Below are 22,808 nucleotides of genomic sequence, written 5' to 3'. Positions count from 1 at the left end.
AAAGCTCAACATGGTCTTTGATTGGCTATGGTTATTTTGAGTCCCTGTTTTTACTTGGCCTTTCTCACTGAGATACCACACACATACTACACACCTAGTCCACATACACACAGAATCATTTCTTTTTCTTGGCCATCTCTCAACCACCTACTTCAGTCTAATATAAAATTCATATTAGATCTTGAGAGCGTTTTGTAAAACTGGAGCCACTTGAAAATAGATATTGCTGGTTAAAAAAAAGCATCTCTGACAATGTCTTAAAGTAACAAGACACAGTATAGACTGTTCAGCTGCCAAGCACCTCAGAAGCTCTAGCTCCAGTCCACACCAGACAGTCCAGCCTTACCAGTATTGCCCCAGTTTGAAGCTGATTATTCTGTCTGAGTCTGTCTCTAAACAACGTCTCTTATTGGATTTCAGCCTAAGTCTATCTTGTGTTCCAGTTGATTGTGTGCTACCTTACCCTTCTGGCTTGCTACTGTGGTAGAGGCAGATGCAATTTTATGACTTTAGTAGACTGCCAAGTATATCACCTACCTCTCCAATAATATAACCATCTAGAAAATATGAACCTGTGCTCTAGGAGTAGAAATATTATATGAGAGGAGAGCTGGTTTCTGAGAAGGAGTTTGATTGTCTTAAATGGTAGCATAATTACTCTGTCAGTCTGTGGCTGAGCACCTCTCTGATAAAATGCTGCTTCATCAGAGGTGCATCTATCGGCCTACTAGCAATCCACTTTTCTCTTTAAGATCTGTCTGTCCAACCTCTGCCCTCTGGCGTGGCTTTGGACTCTGTGCCAATCACTGTGGGCAGTTCCAGCTTTTAAAGCTAAACATTCCAGTTGAGCTTCGAGGTTGTCCAAAAATTCAGGTGTGCAGCAAAGACCCTTTGAGTTGTGTTTTTATTCAACGTGGTCCATCCAAAGCTCAGAAAATCTGTATAGAGTAAATATCCTGTATGTTCAGTGGATCTGGGAGCTTCAAAGGGAGCAGGCTTCCTGAGGCAGGAGATGGGTAACTGCATTAATTGCCTGCTTTCTAACAAAGTTATTCTTGTTCTCAGAAAAATATCAAAACAGCAGCATCAGGAAACTGCAACCCTCCCAGTCATCATCGCATTCAAAATCAAAACAAGATTTCCATACCATATTGAGGAGATGTGGGCTGCATATAAATCATTTTGAAAGTGGAGGAGTTTATGCACGTGTGTTTGAAAGGGGTTGTAATAACATAACCATTTTCTCAGCAGTATGCTGTATTCAGTTCTTCTACTGTAGTACCACATATTGAGAATGGCATGTGAGTTAGCATGTCAGTTATACACTGGTAGAGTTTCTCCACTCAAGAGTTTTGACTTGTGCAATGAGGGGCACTGAAGTGTTGCTGAAGGGATTGAGAGTAACAAGTCAAGACCCCTGAGTCATGGCTTTAATATGGCAAATTACTCCAGAGGTATTTGTCACCTGAGGACGATTAAGGGAATTAGGATTCAGAGTTGACATCCAGTCTGGAGAGCAAAGCGTGTTAAGGTTTAGCCAGGCAGAATGAGTAGCATACACAGTGGGCACTAATTACAAAAGAGGGAGTAGAGTTCAGTCTTCTTGGTTCATTGGAGTCTGAACTGAGTTGCATTAAGGCCAAGAGTTGTTAATTGAAATCAGTAGAATGGCTACAGCTTGTAGACAAAATTTACAATGAACGAGAAACTTTGAAATTTGTAAAACAAATTAAAATTACCAAAGCAAATGCTGTACGTCATGTTGCAGGCCAACAAGTTGCATTTGCTATTCCTTGTATTCTGCAAATGTTCATTAGAATCATAGCTGGTTAGTTTCAACTTTTAACTTGCCAGTTGAATTAATTTATTCTTATGATCTTTAAACATTAGACATTGTTTATCTTTTAATTAGTGTACCTACAATGTGGGGACTGTTTGTTACCTCTTCAGAACTCTTTTAGCTGTCTTATGTTACGTCTTGGCTCATTTTCCAGCAAGTGAACACATCAAACCTATGCAGGAATGGCTTAAAAACATCATTGATAGCCTTTTGCGGTCAAGGCAGAGACATTCCAAATCCATCCCATCGAACATTTGAGGCAGGACTTGAAATTTGCTGTTGAGTCATGGTCCCCAAGTGGTTTGACAGAGCTTGAGTATTTTTGCAAAGACTAATGGAGAAAAAGTAAAGTGTCCAGATGTTCAAGACTGTTACTGCTACCACAGGTGCCTACTAAATTTTGACCAGAAGAGGTTGAAAATCTGTAGATATTTCTTTTTATATTGGCTTTAAACAGCCTTTACAAATCCCATTACATCCAGTGCTTTTATTTGATTAAACAAGGTAAAATGAAGAAGTTCAAGGGTAAAGTGTCCTTTATAGGTCTGTGGTCTGTTGGCTGTATACTGACATATGGTTAAACAATACACATTACTCAAAAGAAAGGCAGTCAGATATTAATAGATACTGTATGCCCTACATTATAGACTTAAATGACTCAGAAAGTCCTTGGAAGACTGCTGCCCCGAGTCCTCAATACATATTTTAGTTTACCCTTCAGGCACCAAGCACTGAAATGCTGTTTATAAATATACTGTATGTAAAATATTTTCAAAGATAAATAATGGCAGACTCAGCAGTTTGTTTGCTGTTGGACATGCAAGTAGTGACATGGCTTCTAATGATTCCAGAAAGTGGCCTGGTATATTCGTGACACAGTCAGCCTGTCCTGACTGCTGTGGTGGCTTTAACAGCCAAAGTATTTCTGAGTATCACTTACTCCATGCAGCTACTCGCAAGGGACGGAGAGCCCAGGCTGGATTTCACTGTGAGTCCCTGGATATTAGTTTCATATCACAGATAACACACAAACACAAAGGAGAGAGAGAGCCAGCCAGTGAAGTGAACAGGGTCAGGGACAGAAGAGGAGAGAGGACAGACACCAAATATGGTGGAATGACAACCCTGAAACACAACTAAAACAATATGTCATATGTCAACTGTCAATAAATATTTGATAAGAGGGACACCTTTCTCATAAGGCTTGCTTTCCAGATTTTGCTTTGCTACAGACAGTTTTTAGAAAGGGCACTAAAATATCTAGCTAGAGTTTTATATTTTATATTCTGTATATATAATACTGTTGATAAGTTTGTTGTTACAGGTAACACGTTTCATGAATCATTTTGTTAAAAGTATCGATGATGGCGGGGTCCCACCTGTGTGTAGACACTGATATTTTTTGAGAGATTGACAAAAGTAGATTGTGTTAGAAAAAAAGCTAGATGCTTTGTTGGACAATAAAGCTTCTATAAAGGGCATTCATGGTTTGTTGTTGCATGCTATTCCACCCCCAGACCACCAATGTCTTAGCCAGTCAGTTCTGCATAGTTGTGCTTGCCCAGTAAAAAGTAGTGGAAATATCCAGTGTTTGAAGATATCTTCTGTTAGTTGGTGACGTGGGCGTAGGTGAGCTCCGCTCTTACCGAAATACTTTCATCCTGAGAGAGCCATTTCAAAAGGTGGGTGTCATGACATTAAACCAAAGGTGGAGCAGAACCGTCAGCAAAACATTTGCTTGTTAATGTGTCTTTGTGACCTAGACTTGTCCTGCATTGGGAAATGTCATTAATATGGGCCCTGATTTATTTAGCTATAGATAAATAAAGATCAGTAAATGTCCAAAGTATGTGAGAAAGTAGCAAACATGAGCTCAAAGCAAAAGTGAAGTGTTGTATTTTTGTTAAAACTGGTTATTGGAAAACTTTATACTTTGATGGTGGAGGTACTTAAGAGAGTGGTATTAGTGTAAAATAAATTAGGATAGGACTTTGCAGAAGCAGTGTTGACATAAAAAAAAGCGAACTGCTGGAGAGATGGAGATAATGAGCTGGAAGGGGCAGGACAGCCAGTTATGACTTCACTCGTCTGGCTCTGGGATGGGAACAAATGGAGCCTCGCTGGGTAATTAAGAGACACCCAGGCCTCACTAGGATATGCCAGGCAAATGGGAGAGAGGGAGCAGAAAGGGAAAGAGGGATTGAGAATGCAACCCTATTGTGTTTCATGGAGGGATTTGGACAGTGAGGCACTGGTCTTGCGGTCTGTCCTAAGGCCATGCTTTAGGCTCTGGTTACAACACCTGCCTTCAGCCACCCCATCCAGCCCTTCCCCCTGGAAAATGAGTTATCATATCAGACTTGTATGTTATGGAAATGCCCCTGTACATGTGAATTTGTGCAGGGAAATGTGTGGGAAAGGAGAGTTTTAATACCTCATGCTAATCGTTAGCAGTCTCAGTGATGTCATGACTGTGTTTATATATGCAGCGATGGTGCGAAGCAGGTGACACTGGCAGGACGGGGTGGGCTCTATTTCAGCTGATGTAATTGTGCCTGATTGAGCTGTTCTTTGGATCGTATTTGCAGTTAGGTCACTGCCTTTATGCGGTCGTTATGAACTGCAGCATTATGGCTAAAGACAGTGTAGTTCAAGAGGGAATTTCACACAAATTACCGTATTGTGTGTGTGCGCACGCATATGCATGTGTGTGATTGACAGCAAGATTTGCATGTTCACATTGCAAAATATACGTGCATGCATGTATTTTTGTGTTTGTATGGGACATACAGTGTACATACATATGTGCAAATGTATGTCTTGACGACATGTGCAATTGTATGAATCAAAGATATTTATATATTTAGCAGAGACAGTATTTATAGCAGGAAACGTGGACGAATTCTTGGTCTACTTTCTCACCCTCCCATGGTGCCTCTTCTGTCTCGCAGTGCAGTTATGGCCTGTCTATCTATGTGCATACTCAGGACACTACGCATATATTCACACATAGTTGCACAGCACAGTGTAGAATCATATATCATATATATCTATCAGTATCTATATTTATATCTCTATCTGTATCTATCTAATATATATATTTAGTGATGTATGTATATGCATAAATTCTGTGTTCTAATTTGTAGTTAAGTTTGAAGTTATCATCCAAAATCATCCAATTTGTGATACTTCAGTGCCTCTGCATTGCCATTTCCTGTGATATTCTTCTTAATGTGTAACCACTTACATGAAAATAGAAAAAAGATAACAAATTAATAAAAAAAAAAAACCAAAAACATTTGTTTATTTCTTTCCTAGATGTGGATCTGTTGATTTGTAAGCACCAGGGTCCATCCTGCTGCACCCGGAAAATGGAGGAGAGCTACCAGTTGGCTGTAAAACGAGAAAGCCTCCACAACATTCACTCCTACAGCTACGAGCTTGAGCACCTCATCTCCGGCCACTCGGATGCCTTCCAGGGTAAGAGCTGGGACAAAGGGGCCAAGCTGGGGTTGGATGGGTTTGGCCTGAAACACTGGGTTGTTGTTGATGGAAGGGAAAGAGATGTTGGGATTCAGTGGTTGATGAGTTGTCATATAGCTATCTGGTACATACTGTACCTCCCACAGCATGAGACCGATGCCCCAGAATCCTAACTTTCTGCAAAGTATTTAGTTTGAAAACTTGACCCAGTTCCTTGCTCACCTGAAACTGAACTTTATACCCCTTATTTGAATGTAAATTGAGCAATAAAAACAAAATAACTTTGTGTTTGTTTTTTGCTTGCAAAGAATATTTATTTGTCCAGTATTTGGTGAAAAATGTTTTTACTCAGTTCCCCAGGGCCATGGTAGCTGGTGTGCAGGCAAGTGTGCAACTCACAAAATGGGCATGGCTTTACTCCCCCCCCCTCCTCTTCCTTTCTTCTGTGGGTTTGGCAGCAAGAGAACTGTGGAGAAGGATCACTGAGGTTAGACGGGAAAAGAGGATATAGAGGCCTTTTTCAGCCTCTAGTGTTTGGTGGAAGATGGTCTGCTTTGTCATTATCTGATCCTGCTCTCAAGACAGCAAAACAATTACTGGAACCCCTGAAGAAATTACAGTATTTTTGGAGGGTAAAATAATATGCGCGGGGTAATTATTTTTGTTTGTTTGTTTTTCGGTTGTGATGCTTTGGTAGCCTGGTCAGTTCAGATGTCTTGAGCTCCGGAAAAGCAAAGCTCTTCTGTAGATACAAAGCCTGCTTTGGCTAGGTCTTGCCTGCCAGTGGGCTTTGAGCTACACCCATCTGAATCAAGCAGTGCACTAGTCGCCCAAGCTTGTCCTCCCTCTTCCTCTAGTAATTGCACTGTCATTTAAATTTAAAAATTTCCGAAACAAACCAAGTTTTTCCTCCCCAAAACCTCCTGCACAATCCCACAATGCTGGAGACATGCTTTGGATGTTTTTAGTGTTACAGGAATTTCAGTACCATGCAATTAGTTTTATAAGACAATGGGCTGCTTAGACACCATGTTGGCCAAGTTTTATTTTATGATGGATGTAAGAACACTACTGGTCTTGGTGTCCAATATGGAAAAGTCATATCATATATGAGCAAATGGTGTAATAAAGAGTGATCTGTTTGGGAACAGTCATGGTGAATTTATTATTTTCAGACCTTGTTCCCATGGAAATTACTGTTGTCGTTTTTTAACTTGTAAATGTCATATGGACGGGATATATTAATGTCACACAATGTTCCTCATGCTATAACAGAACCAACATATGAAACTCCAGTCCCTTCAAACATGATAAATACAGTGTAGGTGTTCACATAGTGCTGGAGATAAGCCCCACATACAGCTGATTCACAAGCAGGATACATGATTAGAAGTAACCATGTTTGAATAGTGTTCCTGGTATTCATCCTTTTCATCATCATTAAGATCTTTCCCTTCTTACCTCATGTCTGACCCTGTCTGGAGAATGAAGATCAGGTGTTCCACATGTCCAGAAAAGGCCAAGATGGAAAATAACAATGGAATAACAATAGAAACTGGAGTATGGTGGTGCCGAAAATGATGATGTCACTAGCCCTCAATTTGCAAGGCCATCTAAGGACAGTCTCTGCGCTGTCTGAGTGCCTTGAGTGGAATGTGAAGTAGCAAGTGGCTCATATACCATATGAAGTAATGAGAATATGATTTTGGCTGATACCATTGGTACTGTTATTCACACGCTGGATGGTGGAAAATTGCTTGTGGGTAGCTTTCTTCTTCTGCCCCTTTTTGTTTGTTTGTTCTGTATCTATCCAACTACACCACACGCAGTTCACCGCTGAGGCAGTTGTCTCCAGGCTAAAAACCCTGTGCTGTTGATCTGTTGTTTTTATTTGGTCATTCTTTCATGATGTGGCTGCTATTTTCTGTACAGCTTTCCATCATTACGTATGCACATATATCACCATTCAAGTCACATCATAAATCTTACAACGACAAGTCAAATGTGTGTGTATGTTCTCTTTTTACATTGTAGCTTTTGTTGTTTTAACTCAAAATCCCTCCTACTGATTGCTAAGGTTTAGTCAAAAGGATGTGCCCATTAGAAAGTGTGAGTGTGTGTCTGCATGTGTGCGTGAGTGTGTTTTCATTGGCCTTCCTTTGTTTTGACAGCCCTAAAGGCCCTACTGTGCTTTGTCATGAGTGGGAGTTGTCATGTCATGAGTATGACCCCTTAAACACAGACCACATTTATAAATGCTGAGAGGGTTTTTTTTTTTTTCCATCGGTGTTTCCGACACTTTATTGATATAAGGGAACAGGTTCAATTGTAGACTGTAATAACAAAGCCTTTTAGTGAAACAGAACCAATAATCTGTTGGGGCTTCTCAAGCTACTCCTGTCCTCTGTTACCCTGTGACTGCCAAGCCCTAAATCCCGCAGGCAGGTTACATCTTTTTATGTAACAGCCTCCTTCCTCCTTAGTACCTCCTCCTACCATTCAACTTTCTCAAAACATACTCAGAGGTACACCCAGGCCACTGGTCTCCTCTCTCACCCCCAACACACAAAGAGGCAGGCTCTCCTAATCCATGCCATTGTTGATAGGTAATGAGTGTTGAGGCCTGATGGTGGGTAGGTGTCAACGACAGAGCCCAGTCTAAGCCTGGCCAGTCTAAGCTGGGCAAGCTTAAAGCTGCCATCAAGGGCTTTGGCCTGTCAGCCTGCTCTACCCAATCAGATCTGGAGTAATCTCACTGGCTGGACACCTTTCCTTGGCCTCCTGATTGGCTGAAGGAAAGTTGAACAGATGGATTGGCCTCTAGAATAAGTTTGTATGTCACTTTTCCTATGTTATAGTTCAATGGTAGAATCACTGGCTTGGAGCCTTACTTATTCATTCCAATATGCAGCAATCTCCTGTCGACAAATTGTTGTGCAGGCAATCCAGTGTGTGTGTGTGTCTGTGTGTGATCAACAGGTGGATATGATGAGCAAGAGTGTAACTATCTGGGTATATAGTCACACTGCTGGGAAGCAGATGCCAAGAAAATGCTGACACTTTTGATCACTAGTGTCACCGATATGTGGGGGACCTGGCCCACAGCTAAAGGCCATGACATCTGTGTTTGTGTGCATTGGTAAGTGTGTGTGTGTGTGTTTGTGTGTGTGTTTGTGTACTTGTACTTCTATCTTTGTGAGAACAAGTTTGAGTTATAGACATGACTGACTGAGGACATTTTGGGAAAGTGAGGACATTTTGGCCGGTCTTCATGGTCTGACACACCTTCAATGGGCTTGTGTGTGTGTGTGTGCACGTGTCTATTTAGGTGTGTGTGTGTATTTATGTGTGTGTTTGTAATGCTGGCATTTAAGTGTACTGTAATGCACTCCTTGATCATTGTGGGTGTATGTATATATGTGTAGCAAAGACGTGAGTATGTACAGTATTTACCACCCTTGCATGTCACCATGACCATCTCAAGGCTCAAGTTGTCTTCACACGAGCTGACAAATGCTTTTTTCAGAGAAATGTATTCTCCTGCCCTAGATAGCACTCTATCATCAATGGAAGTGCATTACATTTAAAACTTTAGGTGCCCTTAAGTGAAGGGACAAGGACTACATTTGAGAAAGAGAGAGAGAGCGTTAGACAGAGAAAGAGGCCATGGCAAGGACGGTGCCTTTCCTCATTGAGGCGACATAATTAGCTGATCCTTGTCTCATCATCCAAGAACTCTCCAGACCCCCCTGTCCTGGGAGACAGCGTGCGCATGAGTGTATGCGAGAGACCAAGTGAACAAAACTACAGCCTGAGACAAAGGGATACTTGAGGGCCTTTGCTGTAGATGACAGAGTAAAAAGGAAAAAGAAAAAGAGGACTCTGAGAAGTGAGAATTGGTTAAGTCAGGACAAGAAATAAGAAACACAGACTGTGTGGCTGCTTGGTGTATTTCCCCCTGTGACTGTTTGTCTCCCTAGGCTCTCGCAGGTGGTTGAATTCAACCCACTGTAATTGTCTCTCTGCCCCTTGGGAATTTGGAGTCTCAGTGATTGCCTGTTTAGACAGTAGAGTGAATTCTCCATGTGTGTTGCTCTTCGTACCACAACCCCCCCCCCCCCCCCCCCCCAGTGTGTCTGCATTCCCCCTCAAGGTATAGACTGACAGCCAATGATACCTTAGCCTGAAGCCTTACTGTTTATGAGCCATCACAGATTAAACAGTTGAAAGTTCCTTGATTTCTTCACTTTGACTGTCAAGATCGTCCTGGGTGGCGCACTCAGACACAGCCTGTGTAAAGGCAACTGTCTCGTTTATTAAATAGCAATGAGTTATATGTATTTGTGTTCGCAGTTTGTGTGGGCACATGTCTGCCTGTGTGTGCAATTGATAGGGATGATGAATCACTTGGCTGTTGTGTCCTATCCTGATTCTTTCATCAGACACGAGTCCTTCTATCTATATTGCAATCTCTCTGCATTGTCTGGAAGTTCTCTAGCTCATTTTGCCTGTGATCTTTTTAGCCTGTCCTCTTTCACATCATTGTTTTTTTTTTTTTTCCCCTCTCTCATGCCTTCATGTATTTTTCTCCACAGATGTTTTGACCGACAGGGTTATTGCTCTAGAGGCTGATGCTTGGACAGAGGATGACATTGCACTGCACCATGAGCTCATGCTCAAATTAGGGGGAGGATATCCGGAATCTATCCCTACACGTCTTATTTAATCATACAGGGTGGAGGGGAAATGTGTTTATGGACCTAATAGTGGAGCAGATACATTGCGTATTTGAGTGTGTATGTGTGTGTATGTGTGTGTCCTAAGCATGTTTGTGTTTTAACTACGCCTTTTTAGTCCCTTAGTAGACATGACACATACGGGCAGGATGCGTTTCCCTCCGACTTCGCGGGACTCACGCTCACTGGGGAAAAGGGGGAAAGAACAAAGCAAAGGAGGGAGGAGGGAGGGAAAAGCTCAAAGCCTCTCACAGTCATAAAGTCACACTCAAAGCTTCCCTAATTACCTCTGCTTTTCATTTGGCCCTCTCACCTCAGCATGAATGTGTGAGAACGCAGAGGAGAGGGGAGTTGGGCCTGGAAAGTGAGGAGAGAAAAAAGAGACGGAGGAAGGGCTGAGGGTGAAAGCAGAATTTCAGTGAAAGTGTGCACAGGTGTGTTTTAATATGGCTCTATCAGGTGCATGTATTGATGTGTATGTCTGTGTTAAAGGAGGTTGATTCAGCTGGTTTTACCCTGAAGAGTCACAGCTCCCCGCTGCTCACTTCGTCTTTCTTCCTGGGTGTCTCTCGGTCTGTGGTCCATGCTTTGTCAGCAGTGGTTCCTTAACAAGAGCATGTTGGGTCTAGGCGGGCACTATGCCAACAGCTTGCTTGCTGGCATGTGCTCTGCAAGGATCCCTCATGTCTCAGAGATAACCCAGCTGCCAAATATGCGCTCGCACAGAATGAAACCATAAACGCTGAAATTCTTCGCCATCTTTTTCTTCACCCCAAAAGTCTCCCTTCATTTCACTTAATCGTTGTTATTCTGCTCCCCAGAAGCCCCAGTATTCCTCATCAACCATCCATGCTCCCCGATATTACATCTAGTGCCTAAACAAATATGAGGCCTGTGTAGATTAGCTTGCTGCCAGGCTCCACCGCCATAATTTGACATACTAGTATGAAATGAAACTAAGATAAACTGCCCTTTATTTCTAGCCAACATGATCTCTTCTCACCCAGAATGATTTTCTGACACAACTTCACAAATACTATTTCTGACTGTCTTTCAGCCAGCCCTGTCAAACATTCTTGGTATAGACTAATCTTCATCAGTCTTACTGCTATTGTGTGAAGACAATAAGCTTGATGTCCAGGAAGATTCTTGGTAATCAGACAAAGTCACATCTCCTGGGGCTTGTTCTCTGTCCAAGAGAATTTGGCTTTTCTGGAACACAATCTGTCTGGCTGGCTGATGGGATTTGTACTCTACTGCTGCTGATTGGTCCAGCCTGGCCTTTTCCTGTGTCCTGTCTGACTCTGCTGCACCCGTCCTTCCGAGACTGATCCCAAAAGCCATGAAATGTGTGTGTGTGTGTGTGTGTGGGTGTGTGTGGCCAAAGAGTCTGAGATAAAGATCTGTGTGTGCACACGTGTGATTGTATAGCAGCTGTCAGTCAGTATTCTTTATGGAAAATATCTGAAAACCTACAATTTTGCCAGACTAGTTATCTTTTCGGTGAGATTTTGTCTACCTTTTACTCAGTTTAATGAAAGGAGATGTGGTGGATTTTGGCCAAAATAACGTCATGCTGCGAGAAATAATGGAGCATTGGTGAGACATAGCATGAGGGAAAGAGGGGTTGAACATCGCAAATTGGCCAGACATGCGTGCCTGCGAGGGAGAGCCGCTTCCACCCGAGGCCTGTGGGAGATCAGGGTGTGTGCTCAATATGTGCTTTTAATGCATAAGTGGATGAGCATCGCAATATACATGTCTCCCTGTTGTGACTCATGCTGTTGCTTCAGCTCAGAGTTGGTTGGAATTGGCCATCTTCCACCCATCTTTCACTACCAGCTCATTTCATCACTCTGCTATTGAAGTCGACTCGCTTTCCTCATTACACCCTGTGTTGGACAGTCCTCCTCTTCCTCTTCTTCTTCTTCTTCTTCCTCCTCGCCTCTGTGGCTCCTAGAACGCTGTTAAGTTGTCCCCATGGTAGAGTTTATTCGCTAATCCTCCAGTCTTTCATTCGCTGTATTCCAGAGGAGGATGTGCAATAAATGAGGGAAATGGATAGACAGATTGTTGTTCTTACCCTGCCCAGACGTGTCCTGTTTTTTTTTTTTGATCCATGATGGATTATGATATCTGCTGTGCTGTCTGCCAAAATGAACAGAGGGTTTACATGGATCTGCTCTTAAATCAACCACAACACAATCTATCACTGGCAAACTCTTAATACTTCATTTGGTTTCAGTAATATGATGGAATTTGTCCTTCACAAACATTTCTATATTTATCTTGATTCTCTAGTATTTTCCTTTGATTTATTTCAACCCACAAAACAGATCGAAGCGTTTTTCTGTTGTTTTGAATGGCATGGGCATAAAGGCTTAGGCCTAATCAAAGCGTGTTTTTGCCCCATAATTGAAACAATATAAGTATAAGTGACCCTCTCTATGCTAAAGCTGAAAAATGAAAACAGGGGCCACACCTGCTAAGAAAGTGGAAAATTCTTCATTAAATTCCCTTTCATCTTGGATTCCTTTCACACCTCAGACTCCGTTCAAGGGTCTGTTTGATGTTAATCTTATGTTAGCCTAAATGCTTCCTTTCCTTTTTCGTGAAAATCTGGAGCACAGTCCCTTTCTCCGGTCGTCTCTAGTCATCATCAGTTTCTACTTAATGTTATGGATCATTAACTTGACAACTTGGCCTTTTTTTTTTTGTTTATCACAAAACCGCGCAGTCATCAATAAAGACATGTTCTGGAAAAAAAATGCCCCAAGTCTTTCAGATTCACTTCTTAATGTTCTTATTTGTAAAGTACAAAGCCACTGGCAGCTGATTTGCTGTTGCATATAATTTTGTTTTTCTTATAATTCTTTCTTCCAGCAGTTGAGTGTTTTTTTGGACGTACATGTTCTTCTTTTCTCCAATCTCTTGATCTAAACAATGCTTCACAACTGAATCTCTAGGGTAAAAATGTATCAGCAGTAGTAAGGCTGCTTGTGCTGTATTCAAGAGTCGGAAGTCATTCCTACTTATGCAGCTGGCACACATTTGAATATAGTTTTAAGTAGCTGTCAGTGGGTGCCAGTACTTTTTTGTGTATGACACTGAGCCAGCCCTTAGGACTACACCATATCAAAGGAAACACTGTGATTTATGTACCAATAAACAAAAGAGAAATGGGGGGTCACCATAGACCTGTGGCCCCCTTAATGCTTGGGACCAGAGGTGCTGTCCATCAGCCTGTCAACAGCCTGTCCCCCAGGCTTGCCCTCCACATCTCCCCTTTATGGTATTAGCCATTTGAACAACCTTCCTTCCCTCCCCTGCTCTCTACTTAGCCCCTCACCCACTGCCCCTGTTCTCGTTTCTTCTGTCCCCGTCCTTCTCTCGTCTGCTCATTCCCCTGCCTTCGATTATGTTTCCCCACAGAGATCAGTGATCCCCCCTCACCCTCCCACCCCCTTTTTAAATGTCCTCCACCACCACTACATTAAAGCACACTGCACCCCGAATGTCCCTGGCATCTGTGGAATTGTTTATGTTTCAGAGTTTTGATATAGCCGGGCTGCCTTTTTAATTACTGGAATGCTGATGGAGAGATGAGGAGCTTTCTACCCCCCCTCTCCTCCCCATCCTCCCCCACCACCTCCTCCTCCTCCTGTCCACCCTCTCAGGCTAATTATCCCACCTGTTAGCCTCCTGATAGGATAAGACGAGCACATTACGGTTTGCTGGAATATGTTCATGCACATTTGTGATTGAATGTGTGGCTTTTCTTAGATTGTGGATTGTCGAGTCAGTGTTTTTGTGCACCTTTCCACTTCTTACAGGTCAAATTTGCATGAGCAGCGTGTCTCCGCCTGTTGTCTGATGGATGAGTCATTCTCCCACTTTAGACTTTTGACTTGTGATTTTGCCACACAAGTACGATGAATCAACAGATTGATTCACTGACTTATTAATAGTTTATTACCATTAAACTGTTTGCTGAAAGGTTAGAGGCTGGGAGAGTGCATGACATTGCAGCTCTCCTCTGTAACCTAAGATGACCAGTGCTGAGTGGGAGATGGCCCTATGTACAGCGCTTCTACTAATTAAAACAAGGATATGTAATCTACACACGTGTCACTATGTCACATATCTAAGTGGTGACCTGTCTGAAACCCAAGCCTCTGGTAGGATTAAAATGCTTTGCCTGAGAAGACGGTTGGTCAGGTCCAGTCAGGACTGATTGCCAAGATAGGAATGGTCCACAGCTCTATGGTATGAGAACAGTGTCTCCTACCTCATTATCACAATATTACCGCATCCCCCAAGCAAATGTGAGCATACGCACATGTGCACACCCACCTCTACAGGCCTTCATGCACATGTTTAAAAATACTCACATATGTGCACTCATGCTTGCACTCATTCAAAGATGCAGTCTCACTTTTGACACAGAGACAGTTATAAGCCAGAGCTGCACAACTGGTTTGGGATGGGGAAAGCTGTTGGTCCCCACGGCATTAATTTACCATTTTTTCAATCAAAATATTTATATGCACATAAAATTAAGAACTCAAGACCTTAAAGCTTCTTTACAGAGCATTTTGCATCACTGTGTATTTTCACAGTTTACACACCTTTTGTTATAGACAAACTCTATACCTGAAATCAGTATTAATAATTTGCTATTTTAGTGATAGAACACCTTTCTGATGACACGCCTTTATCTAAGCAGATAAAATACGTGTCCTGAATTTTACTTTAGTAAATGTCAGCGCAGTTCACACAAGATTGACTATGATTCCTTTTTGTTAAAAGCTAAAGTAAAGAATAAAAGAGTGAGTGTTTCCTGTTTTACACTGTATTGGCATAGCTGGTTCTGGTTAATCATGACCAAAGGATGGTGGATTTCAGAAATGCTGCATTCTTAGACTTAGACTTAGAGAAATGCTACATATAGGTGCAACTATGACTACTTCTACTAGAACTGCTAGTAATGATAATACAGAATAATCATTTTGTCTAACCTTTGTACACACGTACCATGTTGGTCAGTGCTGACTGTCCGGTGCCAACGTGTCTGTGCTGAGTTTTGGCCACCCAGCTTTGATGCCATGGCCTCAGTTACCTTGTCATGCTGTGATAATACTGCTCATTGAAACACACACACGCATCTTGCTCAGTGTGGAAGTGGCTTAGAAATCAGAGACCACTTGATATCAAAGGCAAGGAACATTATATTTGTGACTTAAATCACAGAGCCGCCACTGTGCTTATTTTGACTCGGTTATTGTGGCAGCTTCGCCATGGTGACACTTTTGCTTTAATTGTACCAGTAAAACACTGTGTTGCCATGCAGAATGTGAAGTAGAAATAGCTTCTTATGATTAAAACCCTGTGATCACAGAAAGTGGCCTTGGCACAGCATTGGTGGAAAAATATGGTATTATGTCCCATCTCAGAGTCATAAATGCAACTCACTTTAAGCCACTGCAGGACAAATGCCTCCTCTGCATTGCCACCACTGCTTTTTTGTCCATTTAATACCTTGTTTATTCCGAGCAGAGAGCACATAAGATTAGCCCCACAGGGCCACAGTCAAAGCAGGCCCGTTCATTTATTCCTGTATAGTTAGCTTGAATTATGTGTTTAGAATTTCAGTGTTTTTTGGGCCTCCTTGCAAATTAAAGATAATTGCTTCATGCAAAATAGCCTCAATCCAGCCAGACTTCATTTCCCAAGAGGCTTACTGATGGGAGACTGTGACATGGTAATGATAGCCACCCACGACTGTGTGTCTCAATGGAGTGTGGTCAAATCCAGATTCAGACACAGTGGTCAGACAGAACAATCAAACCCACTTGACTATCATGCAATGGTAGTTAGGACACAAAAAGTACTCTCTCTTTGGTTTCTTGTTTTTTTGTTCTCACCCTGTTTCCCAGTACTGGAAAGTGCAGAGAAACCCACAATGATTGTGCTTGATTTATCGTAGAATGAGCAACTGGATCCCTGTGTGGGAGAGAACTTGATAGAGAACAGAAAATAGCTGTTGTAGAAAATGAATGAATCATGAGATCCAGTTTCTTGTTTGTCAGAGGAAGTGTGGAGAGGAAGAAAGGTGGAATCTTGTCCTACCTCTGTATATCCAGCGAAGGACATGTTTGAAATAACAGCCATGGAGAGACAGGGAAGTGCTCCGAACCCAGGGGCCAAATGAATCCAGATGTCAGAGCATGTTCACAAGGTGGAGTCCACTTGTACAGTAGTTGTTTTTCCTTGTTTAAAAGTTCAGTCGATTCTTTTTATTCCATTTTTCCTGGCAGTCTCCCACTCTCTCTTCCCCTTTTTTTCCTCTTTCATGGTCTCTCTATGTCACTCTCTTGGCACATAAAACTAATTTTTTTTTTTAAACAAGTACAGAATGTCTTAGAGATTTAATGATCATGTCATAAACCCTCAGAAAGATGTGTATCCAGTCATGGAACTCTTAAGAAGTCGAAGATTTTCCTTAAATTTTCACATCTCATCTTTTGGAGAGACCTTGATTGATTCTTCCATCTACACACCTTGATATGTAGATAGTTTTGTTTTTGCCCCCACCACACCTCACAGAGTGTAAGATTAACCCGTGGAATTTCTGAACATGATAATTTTATAATAACATTATGTAATGCTGTCTAATCCAAGCCTGTGGGTACATCTTGTGGTGTATTTACACCACAAGATGTACCTTGATGTCTTGTGGCTGTTGAGCCTTGTGGACTGACTGGTATAAGCAAGCAGGCAGACCTCATACTGGTACCAGTTCAGCAGCCCCATCGGCTTAGGAGACACTGCAGTAGAACTGAGACTCCAACTTTACAACTTCTCTGCCAGTCTAATGCAATTTTTGCTCATTCCCTTTCTTTTGGGGTTTCTCATGTTGTTGCTCTTGCTGGTCTGTCGTTAGCTGGACATCTCTGGACGGCTTTCAGCCGACTGTCAGACCACAACTCGTCACCCTGTGCTTTGCAGTAATAATCCCTAACAGACCATTACATCTCATGTCTGTCTGCTTTATTTCTGTCACACGCAGTCACGCTCTTCAAACCCTGTTTAATAGGCTACATCTTTAAATGTTTTGTGTGCAGGAGCTGTTCGGAACATGACGATAGTGTTTTCTCTTGCATTACAAATGCGTTGTGCCTTTTACTGTCCGGTGGGGAGTCCCTGTGTGTCACAGACAGCGGTCATATTAGTGCAGCTGTTGAGGAGGACATGACTGTTGTTATCCTTCTGTCTGTGAGTAGGGAGGGGCTGGATACACACAGGCACACACACAAATACACATACACTCATTTGGTAACGATCATTGTGCTGAAATGGATTCGCTTTGGGAAGGATACTCCTGTGAATGAATTTGTGTTAACATCAAGACTGTTATTTTTTAAAAACTTAAGCCCACAGTACATTGTTAATAACATGTTTGTCGTACCCTGTGGGTTTATGTTTAGTTCATTAATTTTTATGTATGTGTGTGCATGTGTGCGTGTGTATGTGGTCGTAGCTGGGGCATGTGTGTTGGCACCCTCCTTCTCCTGTCTCAATTTCTGTACAGTTGCTACTGCTCCTTCATGTCCTGGCATGCTTTTAAGCTGACATCACACCCCAGAGAAGAGTGTTGTGTCCAGGACACGCATATACAAACTAACACACAGACATGCACGCACATACATGTACATCCAGTGCCACACAGTTGCACACTGGGGGGGAATGTGTGGAGGGTTACTGAGAAGGAGAACAGGCCAGAGGGTTATGGGATTATGTGCACGGGTAATAAAAGAGAGAGGGTGGGATAAGAGGATGAGTTGGCTCCATAGTAAACATTAGAGCCCGTGTGGCAATTAGCAAAAATGACCATTTTTCTCTTGCTCTACGGTCATTTTAAAATTAATATTTACAACAGACAGGTGACAAATTAAAGGAAAAAACAGCTTCAGTACACCTTGGCATTGATTCTATATGTCTTCAGACTTTACTGGATCAATGAAACACCATTCTTCCAAAAAAAAATATTCCCTCATTTGGTGTCTTGATGATGCTGGTGGAGAGCACTGTGTGGCATGTTGGTCCGGGGGGGGTCAGGGTGCAAAGAAAGGACAGAAAATGAACAGGGAAGAGAGTCAAGCTGTTTTTCTAAATTTTATTGCCTATCCTCTGTCATTTAGTCTTTCTGCTCTGTTCCAGTACCTTGCTTAGCAAGAAGTGGCACTTCATTGGCACTAATCAGCCTCTGCACTGACATCATTGATTGCTTTACAGCTTCACTTGCTCACCAAGAAATGACATAAGAAGTGGATGACTCAACTGTTTCTCATGTGTCTGTGTGAAAGTGTGTGTGTACATGTCTTTGTTGTGTGAACAAATTTTGGTTTAAAACTATCCTTGTGAGGACATTTTGGTCGGCCCTCACAACTTCAAAGGGCTGTTGGAGGGTTTAGACTTGGTTTTAGGGTTAAGGTTAGAATTAGGTTTAGTGCAGAGTCAAGGTTAGGGTTAGGCATTTATTTGTGATGGTTTGCCACAGAAAATGAGAAGTGATTGCGGTTGGTGTTTGTATCAGCAGCATATTCAAGTCTCTCTCTTGCTTTCTCTCTCTGTCTCCTTAAGACATACTTATTGGGGTGATGACTTCATACACAGTGATGTCCAACTGCGTTATAGGGAAACTTGACACTGGTTTCTCAGCCCAACTTACTGATAGACACAAGCCAAGTTTAGCTGGTTGGGAGCCAAGGTTTGGAAATGTGTTTGCATTTTGAATGCCTTACCCATTTCATGGAGGGCTTTTAGATAATGCCAGTGATTTTATAAAATGACTGAAATCAATATTTGTCTTTCTCTCTATCTCTTATCTCTATGTTTCTCTTCTGCTTACCTTGCAGATATGTTCCAGTACCTACTATCCTTTTCTCAGGGCCACCTGAGCTCTCTGTTGGAGGGAACCTACTCATCCCTGTCCCGCCATGCCCTGCCAGACGTAAATCAACTCTTCTCCTCACTCTCCCTCTACCTCCGAGGGGCTAACGTTTCTGTGGAGGCAGCGGTTCACCAATTTTTTAACAACCTCTTCCCACTCGTCTACACACGGCTCATCAATCCAGGTATCGAAAGCAGCATGATGGTGGGCAGTGAAATGGTTGACTGTCTCCGAATGATCAGGCAGGATGTCAACCCTTTTGGGACTCATCCTGCTGTTATGGCTCAGGAGCTCGCTGGGGCATTAGGAGCTGGGCGACAACTGGGCCTGGCCCTGGAGGAGGGTGTGGAGGTGATGAATGCCACCGAACATGTCAGCCTGAGCAAAGAGTGTGTGAAGGGCCTTGTGAAGATGGTGTACTGCTCCCACTGCAGAGGCCTGACGCTGATCAAGCCCTGCGTGGGCTACTGTCTTAATGTAATGCGAGGCTGCCTGGCCAGCGTGTCAGAGCTGGATCAGCCTTGGAGGAGGTATACCAGTTTATTGGAGCAACTAACCCACGCCACGGCCGGGCACCACAGCCTGGAACTAGCCCTTCTGGGGGTCAGAGGGCACGTTAATGAGGCCTTGCTCTACGCACAGTTCCATGGTCCACTCATCACCGCCACAGTGAGTACACACTGGAGAAACATAGATCAGCAGCTTTAATGGCTCGTGCAGAAAACCCCCCAAACGTTTCTGTTTAACGTCTTTGTTTTATACATATACCTTGGCAATGCTCAATGTATTGATTGGAAAGATTTTGCAGGCTGCTTGTGGGTTATGAGTTCTTTTTTTCCACCAGAGCAACAAAGAACCCTGCACACTACATTAATGTTTGCACAGTATTGAAACTATTCAGAGAAAAATAATGTTTATACTACAAAAATTTTAGCCTCCTCCAAAGAAATGGGGGCTGACTTGAGGCTAGAAAGGAGTAATTTTCCAAAATGGCAAGGCAGCTAAAAATCACTGTTCTTGTTTAGATTCTTCCTGTAAAGAAATATATAAATTCATCATTAACTGATGAAAATGAGCAAAGTAGGGGATATAATGAAAACTGGGTGCACTTGCATCCTCTGAGTACTACCATATGCCGTATACTATATGTGGTTATAAGTTGGATGTTCATAGAATGTGGACAGTTTCATGAATGACTGCCAAAGAGTTCTTCAAACTGAAAACTGAATAGTGCTGTTAAATCTACAGAACAGTTTATCTTAGATTTGTACTCTTATGTTGTCAGCCATCGTTATGGTTAGAAAACATAGAAGTGCTGCACTGTGGCTTTAAAACTAAAGCTCCTAACTGTTTCCTAATCTTACACATATCCCTTCATACAAAGTAATATATAATACACATCACACAGATGTTATACTGATTCGTGGCTCTGTTTGCATGTCAGTCATTTACCATATAAAATCAGCTTTGCCCATAAATACAGAACACTGTGATCTTTATTTTCCTCTTTTGAGCAATACCCTACTTTTTTGTATCAAGATTAAAAGGCAGAGGCATGCATGTGGGTGGAAGGTAACATGAGTCATACACCCGAGGAGCAGAAGGTGATTAGCAGAGATTTATGTACATGAAGAGGAACAAAACTAAATTCTCTCTAACATGTCAACTAAACCGTCCTATTGCATCTCCCTCCCTCTTCTAAATTTCAGGCATGGTTGTCAACCCGGTGTGTGTATTCACTGATTTAAATTAATGAATAGAGGAATTATAAATGTATCCCCTGAACATGAGTTGGAGAGTTCTGGACAGTGTGCTTCCACAACCTTTCCTGGTCCCCTTTACATAATACATGGCTGGGTTCTGGGAACAGTCTCTGTTATTTCTGTTTATGCTCCAAGTCTGTGTGTCTTTCATATTCATCCTTACCTCTCTTCATCTCATTAGAACGGGTACAGATATGCGTTTTTATGATTCATATCCTGTCAAGACCTTGAGACACTCAGTTGGACAATAGCTTTCTGTGATATCCACTGTGTTAAATATAGGACCATAGAAGGGAAGAACAATGCTTCAGATGTTGAAAGGTTGTGTGGAGTACAGTTGGTCTCTAATATCTTTAATGGGACCACTTGTGGACAAGTCTACACTGGAACTGTTCCCAGAACTGGACTGGAACTATAACACGACACTATAGTGGCCATAATGGGCAAGCTGTTGGTGGATTAAAATTCTTGGCCATTTTGTTTGGTTTAAAGTACAGTCGCAATCCCTCCAGTGAACTATTGTCAGTTATTTTCAATGGCCAGTGATAACTATGCAAGAAAAAGAAATAACATTTCTTCCCTCTGCTGAAAGTTCCTGTTAAATATTTTTTTTACTCTCAGCATTTGTATTATTTTACTGTGATTTTTAAAATCAAATGTTCAGATGATGCACCTACTGTAAAATTCACTGCTTTGCCAACTATAATATGCATGATTGCATTAAGAGGTCTTAGTCATTTGATTCAGCTGGTAATATGTTTCGTGTTTTCTCGTGGGTCTATTTCCGAACTGGACAGACCTTCTATGGCATCTGTCTGTCTCTATAGCAAGTTTCAGTACTCTGTGCAAGTTGATTTTCATAGTGTACCAGAATGTACTGAGACGAATGTTTGCCTGGAAGGTGGAAAAATACATTTAACATGTGATTCTGGTGGAAAATGGTTGGCAGTAACATAAAATGTAAGTAATTTGTAGTTAATGGGCTTAAACATGCGAAACCGCTGGTATGGTCCTTTAAAGTTGTGGAGGAACATCAAAACCTCAATGACTCTACAATAAACACTCACATTAACCACACACATCCAAATGCATAGACTCTTACTGTATACACACATGCACAGGCAGACAGGGGAGGGTTGGTTGCCAGGCTTAAAGACTAACCTAATACAACTATGCAGAGAGAGACCCAGCTTGTATTTAGTGTGTGTATGTATGTACGTGTGTGTGTATGCCTGCTTGGTATTCATGGGGTGGCAAGCAAGCCCGGAGCAGGGAGTCCAACACGGGGGACAAGTGGGACAGAATTGAAAGGGTTCCAGCTAGGCCATACAAACTAGACCCAGCCAGCTGGAAAAAAGAGTCCAGAGAATTGCTGCTGGAAAAGAAGGTGGCCCCCACACGGACACTGGTAGCTCCCATTTTCTGTGCTGTCATATGCCTCACGCAGGCATACACTGAGGCCGGAGTGCTAACATGAACACTAAAGTGTACTCACACATACACATGCACACTCATGGCCTTTTTAAATCACAGTATGTTTTTATAAACCCACAGTGGCCTGTCAAGGAAAACTGTTAAGTCTCCAGTGCACAACTACTGTGTCAGCATAGCCACCTTCACCCTTATACCCCCATATTCCCCCTCCTAGACGAACACCCATTTTAAACACCTATTTTCTTTATAATTATATACTATTTTATCCTAGCTACCTTACTGCAAAGTAAATAAATTTCAAATACCTTGCTTAACTTACTGGGGATTTTTATAACTCCTGCTGAATGTGTAAAGTCAAGCACAAACTCTTTTTTTTTTTTTTTTTTTTTTTGCAGAGTCAGAATATTATACAGAGACGCTATTAAAGGAATTATTGAGACTGTGTGGTTTTACACTGGGATCTTATCCCAAACCATTTTGTGGTTGCTCTATCTCTCAGTTAGAGAGCTGCAGACTACACGGAGTCTGCACTATATGTTGCTGCACGTCATAGGGTAGGACCTGGGTCACAGCACATATACTGTACATACACACACATC

At 42.2% G+C, this 22,808-nt stretch overlaps 1 protein-coding gene across 2 annotated transcripts in view; it reads left to right on the top strand.

The window, feature by feature from the left end:
- gpc5c (glypican 5c) overlaps nt 1-22,808 on the top strand; it is a 94,073-nt gene that overhangs the window by 3,948 nt on the left and 67,317 nt on the right. For both annotated transcript variants that reach the window (XM_041056015.1, XM_041056014.1), the window contains exons 2-3: nt 5,159-5,320; nt 18,978-19,681. In XM_041056015.1, the coding sequence (XP_040911949.1) occupies nt 5,159-5,320; nt 18,978-19,681 (866 nt within the window). The remainder of the gene's footprint in view (nt 1-5,158; nt 5,321-18,977; nt 19,682-22,808) is intronic.

Source organism: Toxotes jaculatrix, chromosome 14 (assembly GCF_017976425.1).
Source record: "Toxotes jaculatrix isolate fToxJac2 chromosome 14, fToxJac2.pri, whole genome shotgun sequence".
NCBI lineage: Eukaryota > Metazoa > Chordata > Actinopteri > Toxotidae > Toxotes > Toxotes jaculatrix.
The sequence above is the reverse complement of the archived record's forward strand: the minus strand, read 5'-3'. Positions and strand labels throughout refer to the sequence as shown.